Here is a 23,483-nt window from a genome sequence, read left to right on the forward strand (position 1 = left end):
ATATATATGTACAGTAAAACCTTGGATTGCGAGCATAATTCGTTCCGGAAACATGCTTGTAATCCAAAGCACTCTTATATCAAAGCAAATTTTCCCATAAGAAATAATGGAAACTCAGATGATTCGTTCCACAACCATTTATTCATAAGTCTTTCAGTTTATAGTCTATATACAAAAATTATATCAATGTGATAGGTTGTGTAATCATAAAATGTCCATCCACAATATGCAGCCTTCCCAAGGGGATTAGAAGGAAAGTCCAGCAGGAGCTACAGAGTATAAAAGAGGAGAGAGGTGCCTCTAAGTGTAGCAGTATGGGGAAATTTAATGAAGGTACAACATTTAGCAACTCACATGGTTGATGATAAGTATGCAGGCATGCGGGGTAAAGCTGTCCACATAGACCATCTTCTGAACCACTGGCTCTCAACGATGTCAGTCTGCAATTGTGATTGGGAAGACTACCCTGCAGTAGAGTGATCTGAAAGCGAGAATTTGAATCCCTCGTGGAGCGCAGCATGGAAGGGTGTGATGAAGATGGCAGTGCGGAGGATGGTCTATGTGGACAGTTTTACCCCGGATGCCTGCATACTTAGATGTGCCTGTTTTAATCATCAACCATGTGCTAAATGTTGAACCTTCATTAAATGTAACAATATTGCTACACTTAGAGGCGCCTCTCTTCTCTTTTATACCCAGTTGTGACATGACGCTACTTGTATATCAAGACATCGCTTGTATATCAAGTCAAAATTTATTTTAAAAATTTGCTTGTCTTGCAAAGCGCTCTCAAACCAAGTTACTCTCAAACCAAGGTTTTACTGTATATATATCTGTGAATATAATAGTTATTAAATTTTATTTTAATAATATCATTTTGATCACTGACAAACTTTATTCATTAATTTATCTATGCACTTAACATATAGGAGAGCACTGCACCCTTGAAGGTAGTATATATCAATTGCATTTGCACAGGTGGTTGAATGCAGAATGGTGTTTAGCTGCCTCCTACATCAAGGTGTTCTTAGATTTAGCTATAGGGATAGCGCGGAAGGTTTATTTATATGGCCTTTTATGGATCAGGTGGTAATGTCACCCCCCCCCCCCCGGCTCTCTGCCTCGTCTAATCAGACAGTGTCTTGCATTCACTCAGAAGATGCAAAGCCTTCTTTGAATGGTGCCCGTGCTGACATGTAACATGCCCCAAGGATTTTAGCCTTTGAAGGTACTTTTATCCTTTTAGATTAGTGTAACTGCAACTTTCAGTATATGAATTCATTTATGTCATTTAAAACCAAACTTTTTTTTAATTAGGTATTTTGGTTGTATAATGAGGCATACCATTTATAACAAAATTATAATTAGTGCAATTCTTACACAGTAAAAGGAGAACATACACTCAGATGTTACACTTTATATTGCAAAGACTATTTATGAAATGTACAACTATTTATTGACTCACTTCATAGCATTGTTTATATGCAATCAATAAAATGCTGCATTTTATACTGTAAATATAACTTGTGTACCTCTCATCATTAACCACTTTAAGACCAGGCCTTATCTGGACCTTTTTTTTTACAAGTTTAAATTATTATTTTTTGCTGGAAAACTACTTAGAACCCCCAAACGTTATATATATTTTTTTAACAAAGACCCTAGAAAATAAAATAGAGATTGTTGCAATATTTTATGTCACATTGTATTTGTGCAGCGGTCTTTCGAGCGCAATTTTATTTGAAAAAATACACTTTTTTTAATTAAAAAAAAAAAACACAGTAAAGTTAGCCCAATTTTTTTATAATGTTAAAGATGATGTTACACTGAGTAAATAGAATACAGCATAACTGTAATAATCAAATACAAGTACAACTAAAAAAAATATCTGCCCAGTAGTGCTTTGTAACATAAAGCTGAACTCCAACTTTCTTTTTATTAGAACTGCATGGAATAATCTATCCCAGCATAGATCATACCTCAGTACCATGTTGTTCTGTTGTCTGCAGATTCCCTGAAATTCTGGGTCTAGTTGTGGCTTTGTACCATGTGACACTCTATATCCTGCTGATGGACTCTGTCTCTTCTAAAGCCCCTCCCTCCAGCAGTTAGAGTCTATAACACACCTCTGTGTAGTCTTTCAGAGTCTACAAATGATGTAACTTTCTTCGCAGCTCTGATGGTGGGTAGGATTGAATGCATCCTAATTCAATCCCACCCAGTCACATCTACAGGAAGAGTCCAAACTTCCCAAGTCCCACCTCACAGATCACAGCATTATTCAAGAAGGAAAGCCCTTTATACACATCCTGTTCTGAAAGCTAGCTATGCTGCTGCTGGGCAGGATTGAATGGATTACAACAGGAATTAAATCCTGCCCAGTTAAATAGTATGGCCAGTGTAAAGAAGAAGAGTCCCACTCCTCAGACCACACCCCTGCTCTCTGTGAAGTGATTCATTTACATATGAAAGAAACCCCTTCATAATAACCTCCCTTAGCCCTTCCTCTGTAATTTTGCAGTAATCCTTTGGTATGATGCAAGGCAAGAATGACACAGGAGGAGGTATGACACATTTGCACCTTTTACCACCCACATGAAGGCCCACAAACGCCCACAGTCACCCATATCAAGCCCCAGAACAAGTACAACTGACCCCCATAGCTACAGAGGCTCAAGGGATCATGGTACATGTGGTATCAGGTCAGGAAAAGGAAGGAAATATGAAGTCAGAGAACTTTTGAATTCAACCAGGAGGAGGAGTGACATCACAGATATAGAAACTTGCTGTATACAGCTAAAGGAGGTAAGTTACAAATAAACTGACAGTGTGGCTTGGGTTCACTCACACAATGCATCTGTGCATCTTAAGTGTTCTCCTCACCTTATTACCCTACATTGCTCCCCTCTAAAATGAAGTTATCTTTGGCCAGATTATTTGCTAAAGAAGTATAACTGTACACTTAGAAAGGTGAATGTTTTCTTAGCTAAGTAAATAAGTTAACAATGTGTTCACTTCAACCAATCATGTGCAAGCAAAATTCTTTTTTTTTTTTTTTTTCTTGCACACGATAATATATTTAGAGGGAACACAGCTTCACTTTATTTACTAAGCTAGGAGAAAATTTGCTTTAGAATGCAAAAACGCTTTGCTGAATGAACAAACGTTACTCCTTTAACCACTTAAGCCCCGGAAGATTTTACCCCCTTCCTGACCAGGCCCTATTTTGCGATTCGGCACTGCGTGATTTTAACGGACAATTGCACAGTCGTGCGACGCTGTACCTAAACGAATTTGACGTCCTTTTTTTCCCACAAATAGAGCTTTCTTTTGGTGGTATTTGATCACCTGTGCAATGTTTTGATCATGCGATATAAACAAAAAAAGAGCGACAATTTTGCAAAAATAACAATATTCTTCACATTTTTTTATATGAAATTCCCCCCAAAAAAATTTAAAAATCAAAATTTTTTAACATTTTTGGCTAATTTGTTTTCTGCTGCATATGTTTGGTAAAAAAAATCGCAAAATGCGTATTTTGATTGGTTTGCGCAAAAGTTATTGCGTTTACTAACTAAGGGAAAGATTTTTGTTGATTTTTTTTTAACGAGTAATGCCGGCGATCTGCGATTTTTTTGCGGGACTGCGACATTGCGGCGGACAGATCGGACCCTTGACTGATATTTTTGACACTTTTGGGGGTACCAGTGACATTACTACAGTAATCAGTGCTATACATATGCACTGTTACTATAAAAATGACACTGGCAGGGAAGGGGTTAACTTTATTGGGGGAGGAGGGGTTAAGTGTGTCCCTAGGGGCGTGTTTCTAACTGTGCAGGGATGTGGCTTTACATGTAAAAGCAGAGATCAACGGTCCTACATAGCAAGACCATATGATCTCTGCTGTTACACAGGGAAGAATGACAGGTGGCTTTGTTTACATTAGCCACCTGCCTTTCTCCCTTCACGGCGAATGATCGCGAGTGACCGGCGGACATCGGGTCCACCGGTCACACGCGCGGACTTGTTAGGGAACGAGCCAGGGCAGGAGCGCGCCTCCGGGGGCGCGCGCCCGCCCGCTATTGGCTCACAGGCTAGTGACGTACCCATACGTCACTTTGCCTGGCCGGGGCTGCCCGCCGCAGTATATGTACTTGCGGCGGTCGGCAAGCGGTTAATAAATTGACTTTATTATATTGTCTACAATAAACAGTAAAAAAAAGGGAAAACAACAGTCCCAACCTAAGCACCAATTCCAAGTCTGCATACCGAAATTCTCTAAATGGAGACAACTTTACTCAGCAAACAATTCAAAAAAGATAAATTAGGAATCTTCCAGTAAGCTCGTAGAGTAATTAAACACTGGTATATTTACAGTCTACATCCATAGCAGTCGTTCTAGCACCAATTTAGGAGGTGCAAGTCTTGGAAATTCAAGCCAGGCTTGCCATATAGAAAAAAAAAAAAAATGTTATGTGCGCGTTTGTGCTGATATATTACTTTTTTGCGTGCTAAAAGGGTGTTAACCTGATCCATCCACTGTTGAACTGTGGGAGCGTTAGGAGATAGCCACAGTTTAGCTATTTGTTTGTGTGCTATATACAGCAGCCTGACAACTCTGGTATAAGATGGAACTGGGTATTGTTCTTCATCGATTGCTCCCAGAATTCAAATCAGCGGATCCATCGGTATCCTAAGTGTTAATACCTTAGAGATAGCATCCGTTTCCCCCTTCCAATACCTATAAAGGTTTGGACATCTCCACCAAAAGTGAATAAGATTGCCCTCCTGCCTTTTCGTATTTGGGATATAAAGGAGACTCTCGTCGACCCCAGTTAAATAACTGCACTGGGGTACGATAAGATCTGTGCAATATAAATAGCTGTGACAATTTATGAGAGGGTGAGACCGAACTGGAAGGAATGGACTGCAAACACAGATTCCATGTGTCTCCATTAATATTGCCCAAGTCCTGTTCCCACTTACTTCTAGAGGGTAATTTGGCAGGGTCATGGATACAAGAGGTCAATGTTGAGTACACTCTAGAAATCATTCCCTTTCTGTTGACACTTGACATCACCTCTTCAATCCTGACATGTCTTACTAGTATTAAGAAATGGGAGTGAGCCTGAGCTTGCAAAGCGTGTCTCAGCTGAAGATATTGATAGAAGTTAGTCCTGGTTAGGGTGAACTCTTTCTGCAATTCCAGAAAAGACTTTAATACATTCTGGCGATAAAATTGAGAGATACATTTTATGCCCGCGTCCGCCCGGGGCCAAAAACCTTAAAAAGTGTAAAACCTCCATAAGAAGGGTTCTGCCATAGGGGAGTTCCTTAAAGGAAGCCTGTAACTCCTAAATATTTCTTGGTCATAGACCAGGTTATTTTCATTTGAGTAAATGTGGGACCTCCCTGCGGCAAGTGAGATTGATCATCCTTAAGATGTCTCTCACAACTTGATTGGAGTCCACCTGTGGTAAATTCAGTTGATTGAACATGATTTGGAAAGGCACACACCTGTCTATATAAGGTCCCACAGTTAACAGTGCATGTCAGAGCACAAAGCAAGACATAAAGTCCAAGGAATTGTCTGTAGACCTCGGAGACAGGATTGTATTGAGGCACAGATTTGAGGAAGGGTACAACAAAATTTCTGCTGCATTAATCGTCCCAATGAGCATTTTCTCATTCCATTAATCTGTAAATGGAAGAAGTTTGGAACCACCAGTACTTTTCCTAGAGCGGACCGCCTGGCAAAACTGAGCGATCAGGGGAGAGGGGCCTTAGTCAGGAAGGTGACCAAGAACCCGACGATTTACTATACATGGCTCCATCCATTGGAGCCCTCAATGTGGCAAAGTTGATCTGTACCCTTAGCAGAGAAACAGCCCCTAAGCATAATGTTTCCACCTCTGTGCTTGACTGTAGTGGTGTTCTTAGGGTAATAGTCAGCATTTTTCTTCCTCCAAACACGGCGAGTCCCCCTCCTCAAGAAGGCACATGTATAGCCATGCCAATGAATATCTAAATGATTCAGAGAAGGATTGGGAGAAAGTGCTGTGGTCAGAGGACAAAATGACGGTCTTTGGCATTAACTTGACTCACAGTGTTTGGAGGAAGAGAAATGCTGGCTATGAGCCTAAGAGCACAATACCTACAATCAAGCACAGAGGTGGAAACATTATGCTTTGGGGCTGTTTCTCTGCTAATGGTACAGGCCAACTTTGCCAATGGATGGGGCCATGTATTCTAAAATATTGACTGAGAACCTTCTTCCCTCAGCCAGAACACTGAAGATGGATCCTGGATGGGTCTTCCAGCATGACAATGATCCAAAACATACCACCAAGACAACAAAGGAGTGGCTCAAGAAGAAGCACATTAAGGTCATGGAGAGGCCTAGACAGTCTCCAAGTTGGAGTTGCCAAGCGACAGCCAAGCAACCCTAAGGATTTAGAAGATCTGTAAAATAGAGTGGACCAAAATCACTCCTGAGATGTGTGCAAATCTGGTCACTAACAGCAAGAAACGTCTTACCTTTGTGCTTGCCAACAAGGGTTTCTCCACCAAGTATTAAGTCATGTTTTGTTTGGGAATCAAATACTTATTTCACTCACTGAACAGCAACTTAATTTATAGCATTTGTTTTATGTGTTTTTTTATGGATTTTTGGTTGATATTCTGTCTCTAATATTAACCTATGTTAAAAAAATTATAAACCCTAATTTCTATGTAAGTGGGCAAACTTACAAAATCTGCAGAGGATCAAATACTTATTTTCCTCACTGCAGAACATGATCTTTGGAAGAATGTGCCACTTTATACAGTTATAATTAATATAATACAGGATTTATATAGCGCCAACAGTTTGCACAGCGCTTTACAACATGAGGGCAGTTATCTGATTACGGTAATGGCGTCATTCACTAATGTAGTCTTGAGTACAGCTCAGTTTAACATGGTTGTACACCCTTACATATACCCAGTGATGTGACCAGTCTCAGATAATACAGAGATGAAACAAATCCTTCTACATAAGTTAAACCTGTTTATCTGCAGCCCTCTCTTCTGCAGGCTGTGTACTGGAGATCCCTCCTGTCACCTTTTTACCTCTTGGTGTCAAGGAAACTTGTCAGAAGTGAGTCATGCAGATAGTAGAGAAAGGAGGCAGCAGACAGAAATTACACTTAGTGCTCTGAAATGAGACAAGTACACACTATGGAGAGATATGCTTTGTTCGTGTCAGAGGATTACAACCACTTTAAAGAAAATCTCACTTATGGAACACTTACATGGGTAATCAGATCTGCCTGTTTTAGGCAGACTAGAACCACTGTGCAGTTCCAGGTTCAATTGGCCTGTAGCTTTGCCTGTCTGGGTATCAAAGGCAAGAAGAAGAATGGTAACAGAGCAATAGAACCTAGAGCAATGTCCAGGACAAAACCTTTACCAAGAGGTCATTGAGACAGAGGATAACAGTTGAAGAGACTGAAGTCAGGGAAGTCAGGTTCCTAGTAAGAAAGGTAAACTAGCTTCAGAGGGACACACATGGGAGTGCTGTCCAGCTAACAAAAGTAATAATAGTAACAGTAATAGTGATGCCTGCTTCTAGGTAGAACTTTTAGAAAGAATTAAATGGCTTACTGATTAAATGTACCATTCAATAATCCCTGGTTGCTTGGCTGGAGGTTAAAACAACACACTTGATTAGAAGCTTTTTTTTCAATTAGAGTTTAGTGTCAGTTTAGGCACTTACAAGGAAGCAAAAATCTGCGAAACAAATCGAGTATCCCAACTTCCCATTTGAGAATCCAGCAATACGATGAAATGAATGCAATATTTATATATACCCTGTTAAGGCTATGTGTTAAGAATCAGCTGGCTCTTGGAAACTGTGGTGGTAGAATAAAGAGGTGTATATAGGCTGTTGAAAAAAAATAGTTGTTTTGTTGTGATGTGATCTAAAAGTTTGCAAAAAAAAAATTAAAACTGTATTTTAATCCCTTCACGCCGACGTAACCCAAATTTGTGTCCTTCGACTTCAAGGGGTTGTAGCGGGATGATGCCTGCAGCTGAAAGCACCCCATTTTTTAGAGCTAGTAGTCTGCATTCTTGTGATAACAACTGATGCAGCTAATCAGCCGCCCGGCCGTTATTACAAGCAGCGGGAGGGGACGTCCCCACCCTCCAACCACTCTGCCTGGGTCTCCCCTCCCACTGTAAGACCCAAGGGACCAGCCGCCACATCCGCAGATGCCAACAAAACCGGAATCGGCTTTCATCGGGTCTCGGATCTAGTAACCCAGGAGCAATATCATGACATTACTTCCGGTTACAGAAGCCTTAAAGGCCCCAGATTTAAAAAAAAAATGGCAGTATTCAAAATTTTGAATGCTTTTAAGTGCAAAGGAGGGATTTGGGGTCTTATAGACCACAGATCCCTCCATAAAGAGTACCTGTCACTGCCTATTACTGTCACCATGGATGATTACATTCCTTGTGACAGCAATAAAAGTGATCAAAAAAAAAAAAAGGTACAGTGTAAAAATAATAAAATAAAATAAAATAAATAAGATAATAAGCAGAAACGAATACATATGTAAGTCGCGCCCGCCAATGTAAACAGTGTTCAAACAGCACATGTGAGGTATCGCCGCAATCGTTAGAGCAAGAGCAATAATTCTTGCCCTGAACCTCCTCTGTAAATGTAAACAATTAACTGATAGAACATTTTAAATCATCACCTATGGAGATTTTTAAGTACAGTAGTTTGTCGCCATTCCACGAGTGTGCGCAATTTAAAGCATGATATGTTAGGTATCTATTTACTCTGCATGACATCATCTTTCACATTTTACAAAAAAATTGGGCTAACCTTACTGTTTTATTTTATTTTTTTTAAATAATCTTTATTTAGCAAATTTGTAAAAATACAAAAACATACAGAGCAAAAACAAGAGAAAGAAAGAAAAAAGAAAAAGGAGGAACCAAACTAAGTTCCAGACAATACAACAAAAACAATAAAGAGGCAGAACCAGTATTAAATGCAATTACTGTTTTCTTTTTTAAATAATGAAAGTGTATTTCTCCAAAAAAAAATTGCATTTGAAGGGCCGCTACGCAAATACAATGTGACATAAAATATTGCAACAATCGTCATTTTATTCTCTAGGGTCTCTGCTAAAAAATATATATATATAAATTCAAACTCTATTCTTCCTAAAGTTTAATGTTAATTGTTCCCTTTACATGGCTAAAGGTGTGAACTGTTGTCAAAACACCAAGGTAGAGATGTTAAAAAAAAGCAGGCGGATTGTGCCACAGGCACCAAAATGTCTGAAACTTATCCAGAATTGGCAACTTACTGTATGCAAAAAAATGTCCCTTCTAGGGTATTTTCCTGACACTCATTAGACCTGAATAAGTGGTTTGGACAAGCTAAAAAACACATTCAACATTACAGAACACATTCAGTTAAATGTCACTAACTATTAATAGATATACCATGACCTGGATAAATGAGAACCTTCACAGACAAACAACACAGTGGTATTGTAGACACCCACCTCTATATGACCATTTAGCGCAGCATGGTGCAAGGCTGTGCGACCTCCTCGTTCAGAAACATTGACGCTGGTCAGCATTGGAATAATCATTTCCGCACACCTAATTGATTTATTTGCAGCGGCGACATGTAACGGTGTTTGCCAGTTTTTATCTCTAGCATTGACATCAGCAGAATGTTTTATTAGCATCTGCACTGCTTCCTACAATACAGAAAATAATGCATGATTTTTTTTTATTCGTAACAACATATTTACTTAGAAAAAATATTAGTTTACAAAAAACTTAAATGCAAATCCCTGCACTGTGCCTATTTTGTTCCACTGTGCATATTTTCATGATGATGTTACATGAAAATGTTGGAAACAGCAGGCATGCAAAAGTTTCCATACCTGTAAGAGAATAGCCGATTAGACTGAAGGAATCCCTTGTTTATTATAGTCACATCATGTGCAGAACAGAACCATATCCAAAAATAGCAAAAGGCTTTTTTAAAAACTGAACCCTGCCAGATACTGTATAAAAGACACACATAAATGCAGCTTAGTAATCATTAATACATCTTTACATGTATTTTAAAAGAAGAAGTATACATTTTTTTTCACAGCATTCAGTTTCTGATGGGAGAAAGTACATGTAGTATTTTGTCCCATCTTTATAGGTGCCCTGTAATGCTAAGGGTGCATGCCCTTGGCACACAGCTGCCTGACACCGCAGCTAGCAGGAAGACAGTTGTTTTGCTAGCAAGTGCCCATCTCTGGCTCCCAGCATTTGGCAGCAGCAAGCACCAGCAAGAGGAATGGAAAGGGAGGTCAGGCATGTCAGCATACAGGATAAGAGACCATGCAGAATCTATGCAATATTCATATCCACGTCGCCGCTCCAAGCCTGCACCTCTTAGTGTTTACGGACCATTTGGGTGTCAGGTCCTGTAGTCTGTATGATACAACATGAGTCACAATCCACAATTAGCTCCTATTGATTTTTATTCTGTTAATAGTCAAATAGCTGCATACATACAGTATCCACCCAAAAAAGACTGATCTCCCTATATGCGTTTCGCCCCAATGGGCTTGCTTGTAAGGATAGAGTAGTGACTTACTCTATCCTTGTGGGCAAGCTCATTAGGGTGAAACGCATTTAGGTTGAGTGATCTTGTTTAGGTGGAGACTGTATGTATGCACCTATATGAACAGAATAAAAATTGAGAGGAGCTAATTGTGGAGTGCGACTCTTATCTTCTTATATCTGTACAGTATTATTATACAGAATTTATGTTGCGCCAAAAGATCATGCAGTGCTTTATAAAACAAAGGGAGACTACAGTTACATTGTAATTCAGGAGAAGAGGATTAGGAGCATCCTGCATGTTGGCCCTTACAATCTTATTTCTTATATTTTTATTTTTTCCAATAAACAAGAATCACATACAAAAACAGTAACAGACATTCCATAATACCTTCTTTTAGTTTTTGGTGTGTAGTATGCTCTATGAATAATGTAAAACTATGTGAGTTTCTGGGCTGCTGGGAGGGATAATGTATCTATTGAGGTCACTATACCATCCCATTGCATGTCAGTTAATTTCCGTACATCCTCCTCCCATTTTACTCTACTAGACAGCTAAGAGTCTTTTGCTAGTACTTTTAAGTGTATGTTTTTATACAGTTTTGAAATCAACCCCTTTAAGGATGTGGCCTTTATCAAAGTTTTCAATAAGAGGATTTTACTCCATTCTAGCCCTCCCTCTCTAAATTGTGGTGCCAACGCATGTCTCAATTGTAGATACTGATAGAAGTCTCTGTTTGAGAACCCAAATTCCTCTTTCAGCTCCTGAAATGTCCTCAATATCCATGCTGTAAAGAATTGCGATAGTCTTACCACTCCCTTTAGTTTCCAGTTACTAAAACCCTCCAATCCCTTAAGTTCAGTTAGATTTATATTGTCCCAAATACTCTGTTAATTCTGAATACTGAAATATTGATCTTGTTATATTCCATACCTTCAGCAACAACCTTACCGATGGACACTAGCATACCCCCCCCCCCCAACCCCCCAAAGAGTCTGCTTTCAAAGCCTCTATTAGCGATGTATGTGGTATCCAGGTCAAAAGGGTTTGTGAACTATAACTGGTGGTAACGCTGCCCACTTCCCAGCCCCCTACTTGTTGTAGCTGGGCTGCCAGGAAGTAGCTACACGTGATGGGGGACGACCAAACCCCCCTATCTCTCAGCAACTGCAGTACTCGCAGACGAACTCTAGCCCGCCCTTTCCTCCGAATCAATTTCCTAAAAAGACCCTCCAATTTCTTAAACCTCACTCCAGGAATCCTTATTGGAGAATTATGCAATATGTATAACAATTGAGGCAGCCATATCATTTTGATATGTCTGCAATGACCCCCTACTGATAAGGGGACATGGCTTCACGTCCCACACTTTACTGTAAATGATTTCATTAGGGGCTCTAAGTTTTTTAATACATAAAGCTTAGGGTTTACCGTTATAGTTATTCCCAGATATTTAAAGCTCTCTACTACTTGCAGATGTCTAGCACTCTCTGGTAGCTTCCACTCCACTCAATCCACCGGGAGAAGAACAGATTTCACCCAGTTGATGGAGAATCCCGAGAACAAACCGAATCTTTTCACGATATTCATCACTGCAGTTAATGAATGGTTCACATCTTCCAAAAAAAAAAGAATATCATCCGCATATAGCAAAATCTTTTCTTCCTCCTTCCCTCTTCTAAAACCTCTTTTACCTTCCGCTGTTCTAATGGCCAAATGTTCCACCGGCATGGCAAAAAGCAGGGGTGACAAAGGACACCCCTACCTCATCCCCCTGAACAACAAGAAGTATTCTAAGTTGATCTTCACTTTCGCCCTTGGGTCATAATACAGCAGTTTAATCCAATTTATAAAAAAGGGACCAGCATTAAATGCCGACAGGGCCGACCACAGATAATTCCACTCAATGCTATCAAATGCTTTGACAGCATCGACGGACAATATGGCTTTTGATCTCGACTCTTCTGATAGAATTTGCAAATTTAAGAATCATTTTCTAATATTTACCGATGCTGATCTGCCAGAGATAAATCCACATTAATCAGGATGGATTATGGTATGAATTATCTTACCTAATCTAACAGCTAATACTTTTGCCAATAATTTAACGCCTGCTCAAAGCAAAGAAATTGGTCTATATGATGCAGGTTGAGTTGGATCTTTCCCTTCTTTAGGTAATATTATAATTGTAGCCTCTGTCATAGATAACGGTAATTCCCCCGTTTCCAATGCCTCATTTAACACCTGTAGCAGCTCTGGCAAAATTATCTTTCCATATTCCCTATATATCTCATTTGGCAGTCCATCTGGCCCTGGTGCTTTATGATTAGCTGATTCCCTTACTGCCTCTTGTAGTTCTTCCATAGTAATAGGCATTTCCAAGGATGCCCTATCTTCCTCTGAGAGATGTAGAATAGCCAAACCCTGGATAAAATCTCCCACTTTCTAGTTACCTCCCCTACCTTAGACCTATATACAGGATCTCACAAAAGTGAGTACAGCCCTCACTTTTTTGTAAATATTAAAAATAACTTTTTATGTGACAACACTGAATAAATTACACTTTGCTACAATGTAAAGTAGTGAGTGTTCAGCTTGTATAAAAGTGTAAATTTGCTGTCTCCTCAAAATATCTCAACACACAGCCATTAATGTCTAAACTGTTGGCAACAAAAGTGAGAGCACCCCTAAGTGAAAATGTCCAAATTGGCCCCAATTAGCCATTTTCCCTCCCCAGTGTCATGCGACTTGTTAGTGTTACAAGGTCTCAGGTGTGAATGGGGAGCAGGTGTGTCAAATTTGGTGTTATCGCTCTCACTCTCTCATACTGGTAATTGAAAGTTTAGCATGGCATCTCATGGCAAAGAACTCTCTGAGGATCTGAAAAAAAGAATTGTTGCTCTATAATAAAGATGGCCAAGATGGCTATAAGAAGATTGCCAAGAACCTGAAACTCAGCTGCAGCATGGTGGCCAAGACCATACATTGGTTTAACAGGACAGTTTCCACTCAAAACTGGCCTCGCCATGGTCGACCAAAGAAGTTAATGAATGTGCTCAGCATCATATCCAGAGGTTGTCTTTGGGAACAAGACATATGAGTGCTGCCAGCATTGCTGCAGAGGTTGAAGGGGTGGGGGGTCAGCCTGTCAGTGCTCAGACCATATGCCGCACACTGCATCAAATTGGTCTGCATGGCTGTCATCCCAGAAGCCTCTTCTAAAGATGATGCACAAGAAAGCCCGCAAACAGTTTGCTGAGGACAAGCAGACTAAGGACATGGATTACTGGATTCATGTCCTGTGGTCTGATGAGACCAAGATAAACTTATTTGGTTCAGATGGTGTCAAACGTGTGTGGTGGCAACCAGCTGAGGAGTACAAAGACAAGTGTGTCTTGCCTTCAGTCAAGCATGGTGGTGCGAGTGTCATGGTCTGGGGCTGCATGAGTGCTGCGGGCACTGGAGAGCTACAGTTCATTGAGGGAACCATGAATGCCAACATGTACTGTGACAATCTGAAGCCGAGCATGATCCACTCCCTTCAGAGACTGGGCCGCAGGGCAGTATTCCAGCATGATAATGACCTCAAACACACCTCCAAGACGGCTGCAGCCTTGCTAAAGAAGGCGAGGGTAAAGGTGATGGACTGGCCAAGCATGTCTCCAGAAATAAACCCTACTGAGCATCTGTAGGGCATCCTCAAGTGGAAAGTGGAGGAGCACCAGGTCTCTAACATCCACCAGCTCCATGATGTCGTCATGGTGGAGTGGAAGAGGACTCCAGTGGCAACCTGTGAAGCTCTGGTGAACTCCATGCCCAAGAGGGTTAAGGCAGTGCTGGAAAATAATGGTGGTCACACAAAATATTGATACTTTGGGCCCAATTTGGACCCATTTACAACTGAGACCTTGTAACTTGTAAGCTGTACACTCACTACTTTACACTGTAGCAAAGTGTCATTTCTTCAGTGTTGTCACATGAAAAGGTATAATAAAATATTTACAAAAAATGTGAGGGGTCTACTAACTTTTGTAAGATAATGTATAAGTAACAACATTATAATAAATAAATAAATATAAAATGATACCAAGCATACAGAACACGAACAGTGTTACTGGCAATACATACAAAGAGGCAAAGAAAATGAGGATTACAACCAGCATAGAGAAACGTTTATGCCTAGGATCCATACATGCAAAATGGGGACAGATACTGAAAATTACACAAAGCATACAAAATAGAAAGTACAGTGTTAAACAGATGCTTCTTAGATGGTATAAATCTCGAGAAAAAAAAAAAAAGAAGCAAACATCAGAAACAATCATTTTTTTAAAAATACTTGAGAGTAGCAGTGATTTAAAATGAGCAAAGACAATTTTAGCACACTTGAAGAACCTGCTTCACTCAATGCAAATGTTAGGGTATAAGGAAAATAGAGTTTTCTTATCCCACTACTGAATATACAAAAGTAACGGCTCAAGGGTGATTTATAATTTATCCTACATTCCTTTCCACTGCCCTAGTTCTTTTGCTGTTCAAGCTTCATTCAGTACCAGGGAGGTGTGTTAAGAACTAAAGTACTGAAGCTGTAAAGCACTTCTACTGTGGAATAATCAGGGGCCTCTCCTGACTCAGTATATATTGTATAGTACAATCTAGTGGGGGCTCAGCACTTCAATGGACAAATAGAAGAACTCTAGCTATTGCTGCTGAATTACTAAAAGTCCAGAGAAAGCTATCTGTTCTTTTCCTAACCACAGGAACCTGCACAGCCAAGAGGCGAAGAATGTAACAATCACCTGGTGCCCTACAACATGGCCATGCAGAGTAAGCAAAGCAGGCCTCAATTATCTTGCCACTATTTAAAGGGATGAGGCTGAGCACATTTTCTCACAGAAAGAGCCACGAGTGACTTACATATATACAGTTATTACCTGCCAACATAAGGGGCTGTTGGAATGCAAGCTACAAAGGTTGGCTTAGGCCTAGACTTTTTTTTACCCTGCTAGATTTTCTTAGCAGTTTCTGAGGGACTCTAGTTGTGCTCAGGCAGATTATGGGAGATATAAACATACCACTTGATCTGGATCTTAGGCACCTCCAAGCTAGGTGTGCCCTATACAGCTGGCAAAGTATCTACCCTGGGGACCCTCTTTCTGAAGGTGGATGAGAGTGTCAGGTGCCATGCCTGCGGAACATTGGTAAGGGCAGGACAGATCTGTGTTTAGTATTAAAGAAAAAATGGTAGAATGTGGTAATTAACCACTTAACGACCAGTCACGTTGACTGTACTGCGGCAAAGTGGTTCGTTTTTGTCTGGCGACGTAGACCTATGTCACCAGACATTCCCCTCTCTCGGCGGCGCTCGCGCGCCGCAGGAGGCTCGCTCCCGCTGTATTCAGCTACAGCGGGAGTCGGGCCAGGGGAGGAGCGGAGTTGATCACCGCCGCTCTTCCCTGATCCTTGGTGGAATCGAGTGTGGAGATCCACCCGCTTGTGTAAACAAAGCGGCGGATCTCCTAAGTGACAGGCAGGGTCAGATTGCAGGGTTCAGCCTAGCTGAACCTGCGATTTGTCCCTGTGTCACTCAGTCACCTCCCCCCACACACGTCAGTAAGCACCAGGCATACATTAACCCCTTGATCACCAATAAAAATTAACCCTTTCCCTGCCAGTGTCATTTTTACAGTAACAGTGCATATATATAGCACTGATTACTGTAGTAATGTCACTGGTACCCCCAAAAATGTCAAAAATTACAGTCAAGGGTCCGATCTGTCCGCCACAATGTTGCAGTCCTACAAAAAAAATCGCAGATCGCCCCCATTACTCGTTAAAAAAAAACACCAAAAATGACAGAAATCTTTCGCTTAGTTAGTAAACGCAAAAACTTTTGCGCAAACCAATCAAAATATGCTTATTGCGATTTTTTTTTACCAAAAATATGTAGCAGATAACAAATTGGCCTAAAATGATAAAAAAAATTGAGTTTTACATTTTTTTTGGAGGGAATTTCATATAAAAAAATGTGAAAAATATTGTTATTTTTTCAAAATTGTCGCTCTTTTTTTGTTTAGTAAAAGTAAAAATCGCACAGGTGATCAAATACCACCAAAAGAAAGCTTTGTTTATGGGAAAAAAAGGACGTAAATTCGTTAAAAGTTGCACAGTGCCGAATCGCAAAAAGTGGCCTGGACGTAAGACAGCAAAATCCTCCGGTGGTAAAGTGGTTAAAAATAAAACATAAAACATGGCAGATAAGTAAAGACTGCAACTACTGTGTAAAAATAAAATAAAAGGTTAATATAAATTAAGGTATAAATTAGTTACAGGACAAAGATAACACAAGCACTGATTAACAGACAAAAGGTTATTGGCTTGACATTAATACCTTTTGACTACAACACACTATATTGCATTTACTTAGTACTGCAGTACCACACTAACCTCACTTCTTGAAGCCACAGCACGATGAAGAGGAGTCAACCACATGTTATCCTTAGCATTAACACGAGCTCCTTTAGCAAATGAAGAAAAAAAAGACATTTTTCACACATAACTCACAACATTCAAATAAGAATATCAAAATATCTTTTAGATAAGAGGTTTAAAATATTTAGTTAGCTTAATCGTGAATTAGCAGTATGAAACAAGAAGGCATAAGGAATTACTTTAGATGGGAAAGCTGATTTCTATGGGACAGGAAAAGGACAGGATTTAGATAAACCCATTGAAGGGCTGCCTACTTCCAGCAGTTTGTAATCTGTTTCTCCAATGCATATATGGTTGCAGTGCAGTATCAAAATTATAACTTATGGTTCTTGACTTTAAAGACATCAATAAAATATATACTTCCAGTCTGCACTGATTAACAGATGTATTTCTTGATGTCTTTCTAATTATTCTTATTCATTTTCTGCATTCATTTTGCTATATGATAATCTTGTTGCTAAATCCAAAACCAAAGTTACAAATGCTACCTCATCCCTACTATAATATGATTTAAAAAATATGGAATGGGACTTTTTGGTTACCATATAACGAAAAAAAAATTCTAAAAAATGACCATATTCATAAAGCTTAAAAATGTTACTATACATATGAAAGATTGCAATCAAATACACATACATCAATGGTTATCTGCATCATATATGTGTTCCATCAATAAAGGTCTTGAGTGTCAACTTGAGAAACCTCAACGCATTTCAATTCATGAAGAGTCTTCATCAGGAGGTAAACAGTGTGTTACAGAACCCAATGATGCATTGGTACAAAGGAAGAGAGGATGAAAGTCCAAAAAAAGGCCCTAAAGACTGGATCGGATGAGATGCAAGGGAGATTGGCCCAAAATGTATGCTGTAACTGCTTAAAGCGGAGTTCCAACCTCAAATACCTTTTTTAACTAAAAATACCCCTATAATACTAATCCATCGCCCTTTACAGAACCCCTATTCTCATACTTACAAGGTGTACGGTATTGGATTTTAGTCAAAATCTTACTTTTAAAAACGCTGTCTGGGTGCGGCCATCTTGGATGTGGGCATCTGAAGCCACAGTGTAATCTGCTGTGTCCTTCTTCCTGATTCCAGGGAGTGTTCTGGGAGTTCTTCCTGATTCCAGCCTCCTGGGAGTGATGACAAACAGCTCCCAGGATGCAATGCAAAGGCGGAAGTGATGTCGGTGGCCGTGGCCAAAGAGGGGGGAGAAGGAGGAAGTACAATCAAAAATGCCCTGAAAATAAGGTAAGGGACCCCCGAAAAAAATGTAAAATGCCCAATTGTTGATCAGCATAGCGAGCACTCCAGGAATCACTAAAGTTGCAAAATAGGCCGGAACGCCGCTTTAACAGAGAAGTATGGGTATAAGTAAAAAAAAAAAACTATAATCACCTAGGTGGATGCAACATGAGTCCACTAATCGCTGATCGCTTAGCATTGGAGCACTGGGCTGTGGAGGGGGCGGAAGAAACTGACTCTCAGTACAGCTAAAAAGATTTGTCTATACTTCTCCTTTAAAAAGAGTTAGCTGAAGTTCAGGTTTAATTTGTCAGTCAAGTCCATCTAACACTATCCTCTACCCAGACTGACAATGCTGCTCTCCAAAGGTGTCTCTGTTGTTCCTCCAGTGGATTGGAGACATGATAAGACAGAATGTGTTTTACTGGCCGGATCAACAGGTAAAAATAAGGCTCCATGTACACGGGACGTTAGAAAAAACGTCCTGCAAAGCTATTTCTGACGCCGGGAAAAAGCAGCTGTTAAACGTGCTTTCAGTAGCTTTTTCCATTTGCGTTATTGCACGTTTGGCCACGTTGCTTTTAGCAGCGTTTTTCTGCCTCCATTCAAAATCAATGGCTCCCTATGGGAGCCTATTGATTTGAATGGAAGGCGCACCGCAAGTCAGATCAGGATGATCCGACTTGCGGCGCGACCTGCACTGTGAGAATCTTAAGGGGGAACTCCACCCAAAAATGGGAAAAAAATTGCGTGGGGTTCCCCCCCAGGTTCCAAACCAGGCCCTTCGGGTCCGGTATGGAATTTGAGGGTAGCCCCACGCCGAAAAAACGGCGTGGGGTCCCCCCCAAAATCCATACCAGACCCTTATCCGAGCATGCAGCCCGGCAGGCCAGGAAAGGGGAGGGGACGAGCGAGCGGCCCCACCCCCCCTGGACCACACCAGGCCACATGCCCTCAACATGGGGGGGTGTTGGTGCTTTGGGGCAGGGGGAGCTCTGCACCCCCCACCTCAAAGCACCCTGCCCCCATGTTGATGAGGACAAGGGCCTCATCCCCACAACCCTGGCCGGTGGTTGTGGGGGTCTGCGGGCAGGGGGCTGATCGGAATCTGGAAGCCCCCTTTAACAAGGGGGCCCCCCAGATCCCGGACCCCCTCCCTGTGTGAATGGGTATTGGGGTACACTGTACCCCTACCCATTCACCCCATAAAAGATAGTGTATGTAAATAAGGACAGGAGACGTTTTGGAAAGTTTATTAAAAATCTTCATCCGGCTCTTCGGGGTCTTCTCCTCTCCGGGGGTCTTCTGCTCTTTTGCTGTCTGCCCTTCTGCTGTCCTCTCTTCTTGTCTTCTCCTCTCCGGGGGTCTTCTGCTGTCTTCTCTGTGGGGTCTTCTGCTCTTTTGCTGTCCGCCCTTCTGCTGTCCTCTCCTCTCCGGGGGTCTTCTGCTGTCTTCTCTCCGTGGGGTCTCCTGCTCTTTTGCTGTCTGCCCTTCTGATGTCCTCTCTTCTTGTCTTCTCCTCTCCGGTCTTCTGCTCTTGTGCTGTCGGCTGTCGGCTCTCCTTCTTCCTCCGGTCCTCCTCCGACGACGTCTCCAGCGATTATGCCGGCCTCTGGTCTCTGCAGCTTATTATATAGCCATTAGGGGCGTGGCCGCCAGATGATGTCATCGGGAGACCACGCCCCTTGTGTCACATGTGACGTCACATGTGACACAAGGGGCGTGGTCTCCCGATGACATCATCTGGCGGCCACGCCCCTAATGGCTATATAATAAGCTGCAGAGACCAGAGGCCGGCATAATCGCTGGAGACGTCGTCGTCGGAGGACCGGAGGAAGAAGGAGAGCCGACAGCCGACAGCACAAGAGCAGAAGACCGGAGAGGAGAAGACAAGAAGAGAGGACATCAGAAGGGCGGACAGCAAAAGAGCAGGAGACCCCACGGAGAGAAGACAGCAGAAGACCCCCGGAGAGGAGAGGACAGCAGAAGGGCGGACAGCAAAAGAGCAGAAGACCCCACGGAGAGAAGACAGCAGAAGACCCCCGGAGAGGAGAAGACAAGAAGAGAGGACAGCAGAAGGGCGGACAGCAAAAGAGCAGAAGACCCCCGGAGAGGAGAAGACCCCGAAGAGCCGGATGAAGATTTTTAATAAACTTTCCAAAACGTCTCCTGTCCTTATTTACATACACTATCTTTTATGGGGTGAATGGGTAGGGGTACAGTGTACCCCAATACCCATTCACACAGGGAGGGGGTCCGGGATCTGGGGGGCCCTCTTGTTAAAGGGGGCTTCCAGATTCCGATCAGCCCCCTGCCCGCAGACCCCCACAACCACCGGCCAGGGTTGTGGGGATGAGGCCCTTGTCCTCATCAACATGGGGGCAGGGTGCTTTGAGGTGGGGGGTGCAGAGCTCCCCCTGCCCCAAAGCACCAACACCCCCCCATGTTGAGGGCATGTGGCCTGGTGTGGTCCAGGGGGGGTGGGGCCGCTCGCTCGTCCCCTCCCCTTTCCTGGCCTGCCGGGCTGCATGCTCGGATAAGGGTCTGGTATGGATTTTGGGGGGGACCCCACGCCGTTTTTTCGGCGTGGGGCTACCCTCAAATTCCATACCGGACCCGAAGGGCCTGGTTTGGAACCTGGGGGGGAACCCCACGCAGTTTTTTTTCCCATTTTTGGCGTGGAGTTCCCCCTCAAGATTCTCACAGTGCAGGTCGCGCCGCAAGTCGGATCATCCTGATCCGACTTGCGGTGCGACTTCCATTCAAATCAATAGGCTCCCATAGGGAACCATTGATTTTGAATGGAAGAAAAAAAACGTATAACGTGGCTGAACGTAGGTTCATCACGTTCAGTCACGTTTAGTCACGTTCGGCCGCGTTTCTGCGTTTGAAACGTCGGGAAACACACGTTCGAACGCAATATAATTGCGTTCTAAAAAAAGTCCCTGAACGCAACTGCCTGCAAATGACTGTAAACTACCATGTGTACATGGACAGATAAGATAACATGGAGCTGCGTTCAGGGACTTCTGAAAAAAACGCCCAACTGCTCCTAAACGTCCATTTCCAGCGTCCCGTGTACATGGAGCCTTAGGGAAAAAGAAAAAAACCTAAAAAAATAAATAAACTAGCCATCATATTTAACGATTGGTAAGCTGCAATAAATTACATTTAAATATTTACAATTTAGAGTAACAGTGTATAAAATTTACTAGGCCTGATGCAGCCATAATCTGCAACAGCTATGCATGACAACCAATCGGTTTCTACCTTTCGTTTGCAAAGCTTAACTGAACAAGCTGAAGTTGGAAGCTGATTGTTTTCTATGTGTAACTGCTCCAGATTCTGTCTGCCCCAATTTTAGCCATTTCCCTTCATTCTGTGCTTTGTAGGGTCAGAGAACAGACATGTAAGTCATGAATCGTGTAAAATGAGGATTAAGAGGATGTACATGTATAGACCTAGAGTTTATTTTTTAGACAATAGTCATACAGCATTTTATTAGTCTATTCCTCACTCAATAAATTGCAAAAGCATATATTAAAAAGGACCAATCCCAAAAAACAAAGCATATTTACCAGATAATATAAGAAGTTCAATAATCTCTGCATCACCCAAAAATGCTGCTGCATGGAGAGGTGTGCGCTTTTCATTATCCTGCAAAACATCATCCTGCGTTAGTGTGTTTAATATACAATGTAATTAAGAATCTGTAATTTTCACACACAGATTACTTCTCTCAAATTCTTATTTTTTAATCCACACTAAGAAAAAATTTACAAGTGTAAGGGTCCTTTCACAGGGGCTTTCCGCCCGGCGGACTCCATTATACTCAGAGGGGATCAATCCGCCGATCCCCGCTGAGCAGGCGGATGACAGGTCTGTGTCTGCTCACTGTGCAGAGACTGAGCTGTCAGATCCCCGCTCTCCTCTATGGGAGAAAGGATGAGAACAGACCGCCTGTCCGTTTTTATCCAATCCAATCCGCCAGATAGATGGAAAATGGGGTTTTCATCCGTCTGGATTTCACGGACCACATCGGATCGGATAGCAGCGGGTGTCAGCGGAGAGGTCACCGCTGACATCCACTGCTCCATAGGGGTGCATAGAGCATCCGATCAGGTCCGCCTGAAAAACTGATAGGCGGGCCGGATGGGAAAGCCCGTGTGAAAGGGGCCTAAATGCAAGACAGTAGCATGAGAGGAAATAGGAGAATTGTATGTGTACAGTATATGGCTTCTCTGCAGAGAGATATTATATATTTAGTGTCAGCAAGTCTGATGAATTAAAAGGCTTGATGTCAGTTTCTTGTTCTTCATACCCTCCTAGTCTTTCCAGCTTGCATGGTGGGTCTTAGGTCTGCTATCTCCAAACATTGCTAACACCATGTGATAACGGTACCTCTGTCCAATACATTATTATCATCTCCAATGGCATACTGCTATGCAAATCACATGCAATGTCTGTGCGATGCAAATTCAGACATACAGATTTTATGGCTGAATTTGCATCGCCTTCAGACCAGAGTCGCACAGGACCCTTTTTTTTGGTCCGCACCAGAATCGGATCGCATTGGGTGTTCACACCTATGCAATCCGATTCCTGTCCAAACTTACAGTTCGCACTACGATTTGCAAACGAATCTGTCGTTACCTTTGTATTGACACTCCTAGCAGTTCACATTTGGCAGTGTGAACTGCCTGCGAGTCAGGTTCCATGCGGGAACCGACAGTGGATTTGCAATGTTCCCGCATTGCACCAGTGTTAACCGGCACTTAGGGCTTGTTCACACGTGACTAAATTTCTAATGCTTAACAAACGCTCCTATAGTATGGGCATTAGACTGGCGTTAATTAGCTTTAGTATGGGCATTAGACTGGCGTTAATGAGCTTTAGTATGGGCATTAGACTGGCGTTAATGAGCTTTAGTATGGGCATTAGACTGGCGTTAATGAGCTTTAGTATGGGCATTAGACTGGCGTTAATTAGCTTTAGTATGGGCATTAGACTGGCGTTAATGAGCTTTAGTATGGGCATTAGACTGGCGTTAATGAGCTTTAGTATGGGCATTAGACTGGCGTTAATGAGCTTTAGTATGGGCATTAGACTGT

General features: G+C 42.0%; 1 protein-coding gene across 1 annotated transcript in view; it reads right to left on the reverse strand.

Annotated features, from left to right (window-relative positions):
• The window catches only part of ANKRD44 (ankyrin repeat domain 44), a 234,646-nt gene that overhangs the window by 162,205 nt on the left and 48,958 nt on the right, over positions 1-23,483 (reverse strand). The window contains exons 3-5 of the mRNA XM_082261307.1: positions 21,951-22,029; positions 17,084-17,154; positions 9,570-9,770 (exon numbers count right to left, since the gene is read on the reverse strand). Coding sequence (XP_082117433.1) covers positions 9,570-9,770; positions 17,084-17,154; positions 21,951-22,029 — 351 coding nt within the window. The remainder of the gene's footprint in view (positions 1-9,569; positions 9,771-17,083; positions 17,155-21,950; positions 22,030-23,483) is intronic.

This window comes from Pelophylax lessonae, assembly GCF_965119305.1.
Source record: "Pelophylax lessonae genome assembly, chromosome: 6".
NCBI classification, from domain to species: Eukaryota; Metazoa; Chordata; class Amphibia; order Anura; family Ranidae; genus Pelophylax; species Pelophylax lessonae.